The sequence below is a fragment of the Osmerus eperlanus genome, chromosome 17 (assembly GCF_963692335.1).
Source record: "Osmerus eperlanus chromosome 17, fOsmEpe2.1, whole genome shotgun sequence".
Classification (NCBI taxonomy): domain Eukaryota; kingdom Metazoa; phylum Chordata; class Actinopteri; order Osmeriformes; family Osmeridae; genus Osmerus; species Osmerus eperlanus.
In genome coordinates this window covers 557,883-564,626 of record NC_085034.1, presented here as the reverse complement: position 1 = coordinate 564,626, position 6,744 = coordinate 557,883, and the positions used below count along the sequence as shown (strand labels likewise).

Genomic DNA, 6,744 nt, shown 5'->3' with positions numbered 1-6,744 from the left:
AATGATATCGAAACTATTTCTTCCGAAGAGACACGTGATATTATTTGTCCTATTGGTTAACAACTGACTTATTTTTGTATAGCCTGCCGGGGACTTTCCAACGAAGCACACTGACCAGCACCAGCATCAGCGTCAGGGCGCAAAAACGTACAACTTTCAAGAATAAAAAAATAAAAAAAACTTTTAGACAATTTAGACTAAATTAATTTATTCCTACAATACGCTTTTATTTCCAAAGCGACGAAAAGAAGCTCGCCAAGGGGAAATACACGGTAGGCTATTTGGCGCGATCAAATCAAATGGTCAATTTGGAACAAAAGTTTTAGCAACTATTTTTGTAAAGTAGTAATATTCATTCGTGCTTTGCTGTAGCCTATTGAGGTTAATTTATCAGAAAATGACTTAAAAGCGTCGGATGTGCTAATTATTTCATTATGAATATACTGCACATTCACTTGTATAAAGACAACACTTGTAGGCCTATCGTTTTACTAGATGGGTGAGTGAGTTAATTCAGTTGCTGCCTCTGGTTTCCAGTCTTTTTTCTAGTGTCGTTTCCAAAGTTCAGTTCTGTCTAACTCAATTTATAGGTGGAATGTGTGTAACAGACTATAAATAATGATTGTTTTATCATCCTAAAATATATAAACTACTGGTGTAACCTTCTTTCGCCGATATTTTGCTGGTATACAAGATTAGATATTGTGATTATGTAATTGATTGACCTTTGTAGTCTGTAGGTTTTTAGCGAAAGCAAAAGTCAGTTGTGTCACGCGCACCTGTGAGACCGTCCGACCGCGGAGATGTCGCATGTACAAACTTCAGCCACTTACCAGGAGCTGATCCGGAAGAAACGAGACGGGGGTCAGCTCACTCAGCGGGAGATAAGAGACTTCGTGCAAGGCGTCAAGTTGAAGACCATCCAAGAAAGTCAAATCGGTGGGCGTGCCCACACACACATTCTCTCTCTCACATTATCTCACACTCACGGTCGTGGGCCGTGTATTATTTAATGACATGAACTTGTTTGTGCATATGTGTTAATATGCCTGTGTGTGTGTGTGTGTGCAGGGGCGATGCTGATGGCGATCTGGCAGAAGGGGATGGAGACAGAGGAGACTCATGCGCTGACGAAGGAAATGATGCTATCGGGGGAAGTGATGTCATGGCCAGCGGAGTGGGAGGGGCTTGTGGTGGACAAGCACTCCACGGGGGGGGTGGGGGACAAGGTCAGCCTGGTGCTGGCCCCCGCCCTGGCTGCCTGCGGCTGCAAGGTGTGTGTGTGTGTGTCTGCAAGTGTATATATTGTGGGTGGAGACTGTATTTATGTGTGTGTGTGTGTGTGTGTGTAGGTCCCCATGATCAGTGGTAGAGGTCTGGCACACACAGGTGGCACCCTGGACAAACTGGAGTCCATCCCAGGATTCAACATCTACCAGCCAGTCCAGCAGGTCACAGCTCTCTATGTCTCTCTCTGTCTGTCTCTCTCAAGTGTGTATCTAGTTAGTGTGTGTGTGTGACAATGGTGTGTGTGTGTGATGGTGGTGTGTGTGTGCAGCTCCAGAGGATCCTGGCGGAGGTGGGCTGTTGCATTGTGGGTCAGACGGAGACACTGGTCCCTGCAGACAAGGTTCTGTACGCGCTGAGAGACGCCACCTCCACTGTGGACAGCCTCCCTCTCATCACTGGTAGGAGACTGGAGGGAGACAATGAAAATCACACCTGAAGGGAACTTCAGTGACGATAGTATGTGTATGTGCATATGTGTGTGTGTTTTAACGTGTGTGTGTGTGTGTGTGCACAGGCTCCATCATCTCTAAGAAGGGTGCTGAGTCTCTGAGTGCGCTGGTTCTGGATGTCAAGTTTGGGAGAGCAGCTCTGTACAAGGACCTGGCCAGCGCCAAGACCCTGGCCCAGTCCCTGGTAACCTCTGACCCCTGTTAACCCCTGGTAACCCCTGACCACACCTGACCCCTAACCCCTGACCTCACATAACCCCTGACCCCACATAACCCCTGACCCTTGGTGACCCCTGGTGACCCCTGACAACACCTGACCCCTAACCCCTGACCCTAACTGTAATAATAATCCTTGGAACCTCAGACACCAGATGCTATGCTACAACAGTGTTACATTAGTCACCATAGTTACCCCTGTCACCACGGTGACGTGCAGGTGACGGTGGGGAACAGCCTGGGCATGCGGACGGGGGCGGTACTTAGCCGTATGGACGCTCCGATTGGCCGCTGTGTGGGAAACAGCCTGGAGGTGATCGAGTCTCTGGAGATCCTGAAGGGGAGGGGCTCACACACCCTGATAGACCTGGTCACCACCCTGGGTAACACACACAAAACACACCACACACACACACTCTAACTGACTTGGGACTATTCCAGAAAGCTGGTTATGCGACATACCCAGGTACGTGAACTCCTGGTCACCCCTGGTGACCAGCCTGGGTAACACACACACACACGGAGTGACAGTTCAGTTGAGTTCTGGGTTTAGAAGTGTTTAGCAATCTGCAGATAGAATCACCAGATAACTGTCCTGTTTTCTACAGTCTTTCCAAGTGTCATGGACTTTGTACAGGCTGGTAACTGGCTGACAGGATGTAGTTAAATATAAACGTCTGTGCATTTCTGCCGTGTCTGTTCTGACCTGACAGAATGTGGGCATCAGAGCTAGCGGGCCGCTAGCTGGGCCTGAGACGGACCGCTCAGCACACTGCCCAGATCAGCATCTCGGCATCACATCTTGTGTGTGTGTGTGTGTGTAGGTGGTCTGCTGCTGGTGATGAGCTCCAGATCCGCCAGTCTGGAGGAGGGGAAGAGGGCGGTCGCTAGGACCCTGCAGGATGGCTCTGCCCTCGCCAAGTTCCAGGCCATGATGCAGGCTCAGGGAGTAGCCAATCACGTGGCTTGCTCCCTCTGCGCCGCCCACACAGACTATTACAGGGTCCTGAGACGAGCCCAGAACCAGACTGAGCTGGAGACACAGAGACAGGGTGCACACACACGCACACACACACACGCAAGCATGCACACACACAGGCCCAGAACCAGACTGAGCTGGAGACACAGAGACAGGGTGCACACACACGCACACACACACGCAAGCATGCACACACACAGGCCCAGAACCAGACTGAGCTGGAGACACAGACAGGGTTCACACATGTAAATATCTACATACACACATGTAAATATCCACATACACACATGTAAATATCCACGTTCACATGTACTCAGATCTTCAGTGTATGTATTTGTACGTAAGTATATATGTGTGCATACAGCGGGTGATATAAGTATTGAACATGTCACCATTTTTCTCAGTAAATATATTTCCAAAGGTGCTATTGACATGACATTTTCACCAGATGTTGGTAACAACCCAAATAATCCATACATACAAAGAAACCAAAACAAATAAGTTCAGGAATTAAGTTGTGTAATATTGTGAAATGACACAGGGAAAGGGAGGTGCAAAAAGGTACGGAAAGCCAAGACAACAACAGAAATCTATCAGTAATTAAAAAGCAATCCAGCCCCTTGTCAGTGTTCAGTCCCAACTGATGGCCTACAAAAGGATCTCATTGCCAAGGTGTCACATGTCATGATGGGTAAAAGCAAAGAGATGTCAAGACCTTCGCAACCTCATTGTTGCAAAATATAACGATGGCATTGGTTACAGGCGCATTTCTAAGCTTCTTAATGTTCCAGTGAGCACTGCTGGGGCCACAATACGGAAGTGGAAAGAATCATTTCAACATAAATTTGCCTCGAGCAGGTGCACGCTCACCACGCAAGACTCCATTGTTGAAAAAAAAGCATGTTGAAGCTTGTTTAAAGTTTGCTGCACAACATTTGGAAAAGCCGGTGAAATGCTGGGAGAATCTAGTGTGGTCAGATGAGAGCAACTGTTTGGATGCAATAACACACCCCATGTTTGGAGGAGATATGGCACTGCACATCCCCCTAAACACCCCAACAGAGAAGTTTGGAGGTGGGAACATCATGGTGGCAAACTTCACATAATTGAAGGAAGGGTGAAAGGGCAAATTTACAGAGACATTCTTGACAAAAATCTTCTGCCATCTACCAGGATATGAAGATGAAACGAGGGTGGACATGTCAGATCCCAAACACACAGCCAAGGAAAAGCTGCTACAATGTCCCAGCCAATCACCTGTGATCACCAATCACCTGACTTAAATGCCATTGAAAATCAATGGGAAGAACTGAAGATCAAGATTCATAGAAGAGGCCCACAGAACCTTCAAGATTTGAAGACAGTTTGTGTGGAAGAATGGGCCAAAATCACACCAGAGCAATGCATGCCACTAGTTTCTCCATACAGGTGGTGTCTGGAAGCTGTCATTACCAACAAAGGCTGTTGTACAAAGTACTAAATAAATATCAGAAAGCGTGTTCAATACTTTCTCCCTGTGTCTTTTCACTTTATTACACAACTTAATTTCTGAACTTATTTGTTTTGGTTTCTTTGTATGTATGGATTACTTGGGTTGTTACCAACATTTGGTGAAAATGTCATGTCAATAGCACCTTTGGAAATATATTTACTGAGAAAAATGGTGACGTGTTCAATACTCATTTCACCCGCTGTATGTATATATATTTGTGTGTGTATACTAACATGTGGTGTGTGTGTGTGTGTGTATACTAACATGTGGTGTGTGTATACTAACATGTGGTGTGTGTGTGTGTGTGTATACTAACATGTGGTGTGTGTGTGTATACTAACATGTGGTGTGTGTGTGTATACTAACATGTGGTGTGTGTATACTAACATGTGGTGTGTGTATACTAACATGTGGTGTGTGTGTGTATACTAACATGTGGTGTGTGTGTGTATACTAACATGTGGTGTGTGTGTGTGTGTATACTAACATGTGGTGTGTGTGTGTGCAGGCACGGTGTTGGGCGTAGATGGGATGGTTCTGGCTGACATGTGGTGTGTGTGTGTGCAGGCACGGTGTTGGGCGTAGATGGGATGGTTCTGGCTGACATGTGGTGTGTGTGTGTGCAGGCACGGTGTTGGACGTAGATGGGATGGTTCTGGCTGAGGTGCTGCACAGTTTGGGAGCAGGGCGTTCCAAGGCTGGGGAACCAATTAATCACAGTGTGGGGGCAGAGCTTCTGGTGTCTGTAGGAGAGCAGGTAGACAAAGGTGAGAAGTGTGCATGTGAGGTTCAAAGGTGACCAACCAGATGTGATGTTTTACACGGCATGGTCTGACACGCGTGTCCCTCCAGGTCAGCCCTGGCTGCGTGTCCACTTTGAGAGCCCGGCTCTGAGTCCAGCCCAGACGCTCCTGCTGCAGAACATCCTGACCCTCGGGACCCCCTTACCCCAGCACACACACACACACACTCTGGTGGCAGAAACCATCCTTCCTTAGGAATTTACACACACACACAATCTCTGAACTCTCAGATTTTATAGTTCAGATGTTAAACATTTCTAGAAACAGCGGTGAAACTCAAAGTTCACACTGGAGGATGTGGACCTAGCGTAAAACAGGACCCTTACTTTGAGGGCATGCAGACAGACATGCACACACACACTTCAACTACACACTAGACTAACTACTTCATACTGAATCAGGGGTGAAGTCAAAGAGGTCCAGAGACTAACATCTTCTCCCCCCAAATGTCCAAACCATTAAAATGTCTTGATTTGGGGCGTCGTTCTTGTATGTTTAACTACTACACAAAGTACTGACACTCCCTGCGGGAAGGATAAAGGCATACTTGTTTGTCCACTTTAAAAGCTTGATGTTCTGTATCGACTTGTCTGACCTTTGTACACGCCCTTCTCTCACTTCTGCTTTCTGTCTCCTAACATGTATTGTAAAGTTTCGCTTTGACTGAGTTTTGTTTAGTGATTGAAATGACGCACGATGAGACAACACGTCGTAGTATGGAGAATAACGGCTGCTTCATCAGTATTTAACAATTATTTATGAGAAATGTATCTAGGTCCAAATAGAACCTTCACTTTGTCTGGACACAGACCAAGGTCCGCTCCCCTGTACTATACTGTACTACTTCATACTGGGCTACTGGTTGCGTGTAGATTAGACTGCTTCTTTCTAGAGTACTGGTTGCAAGTCAGTGCGTTCACACTGCAGCGTTTTTTAACGCTCTGCATCGCTTGCCTTCCCACAGTACACCACGCTCGGGGGCGTGTTAGACAAGTTAATACAGAGTTGTAGTTCTCTAAGGTCACTGTTGTAGTCATGGCCAAGCGTGCAGATTTGGGTTCATGTACTCACAATATCGATCAAAATACCACTTTTACACAACATTTATGTAAGTGCAAGATTTTACTAGTGCAAGATTACAGTAGAATACATGTTACGCCACCGGTCACTCAACCAGTCGTTTGTAGGCTGGGCTAGCAGTGGCACAGAACAGTCACGTAATGTGACGAGACTGAATTTAAAAGTAGGCTATAAAAACACACTAGGAACAATGACGACATCGGCAACCATGCACCATGCATTATTAGTTTAATGTAATCTTTAAATTCAGGCTCGTCACATTAGTAACTTTGTTCTGAACAGAACTGGGTGTGCAGACACATACGAAAAGTTTCTCCTCCATCTTGAAATTGTGAAACCTAGAAATGTTTATCATGACCAAAGGTTGCTACGTTACAAGAAACAAGAAAACAATCCTATTGGCCAACGCTAGCGTTTTCACGCTCCTCATTTACA

General features: G+C 46.2%; 1 protein-coding gene across 4 annotated transcripts; it reads left to right on the top strand.

Annotated features, from left to right (window-relative positions):
* Positions 1 to 93: 93 nt before the first annotated feature.
* Positions 94 to 5,810, top strand: tymp (thymidine phosphorylase). 4 transcript variants are annotated; one of them, XM_062483728.1, is made up of 10 exons: positions 94 to 272; positions 741 to 939; positions 1,072 to 1,274; positions 1,353 to 1,451; positions 1,559 to 1,688; positions 1,805 to 1,923; positions 2,176 to 2,338; positions 2,780 to 3,007; positions 5,053 to 5,193; positions 5,279 to 5,810. In XM_062483728.1, the coding sequence occupies exons 2-10, from the start codon at positions 804 to 806 to the stop codon at positions 5,422 to 5,424; spliced, it is 1,365 nt and encodes a 454-aa protein (XP_062339712.1). In that variant the 5' UTR covers positions 94 to 272; positions 741 to 803; the 3' UTR covers positions 5,425 to 5,810. The 4 variants fall into 4 exon arrangements, with proteins under 4 accessions (XP_062339712.1, XP_062339711.1, XP_062339714.1 ...); XM_062483727.1 differs by having other exon boundaries at positions 734 to 939; XM_062483730.1 differs by lacking the exon at positions 2,780 to 3,007 and having other exon boundaries at positions 734 to 939.
* Positions 5,811 to 6,744: the final 934 nt, after the last annotated feature.

Coding starts and splice junctions, on each gene's coding strand:
- tymp (XM_062483728.1), top strand. CDS start 804: ATGTCGCATGTACAAACTTCAGCCACTTACCAGGAGCTGATCCGGAAG. Junction 1,275..1,352: donor TGGCTGCCTGCGGCTGCAAG/GTGTGTGTGTGT, acceptor GTGTGTGTGTAG/GTCCCCATGATCAGTGGTAG. Junction 2,339..2,779: donor AGACCTGGTCACCACCCTGG/GTAACACACACA, acceptor GTGTGTGTGTAG/GTGGTCTGCTGCTGGTGATG.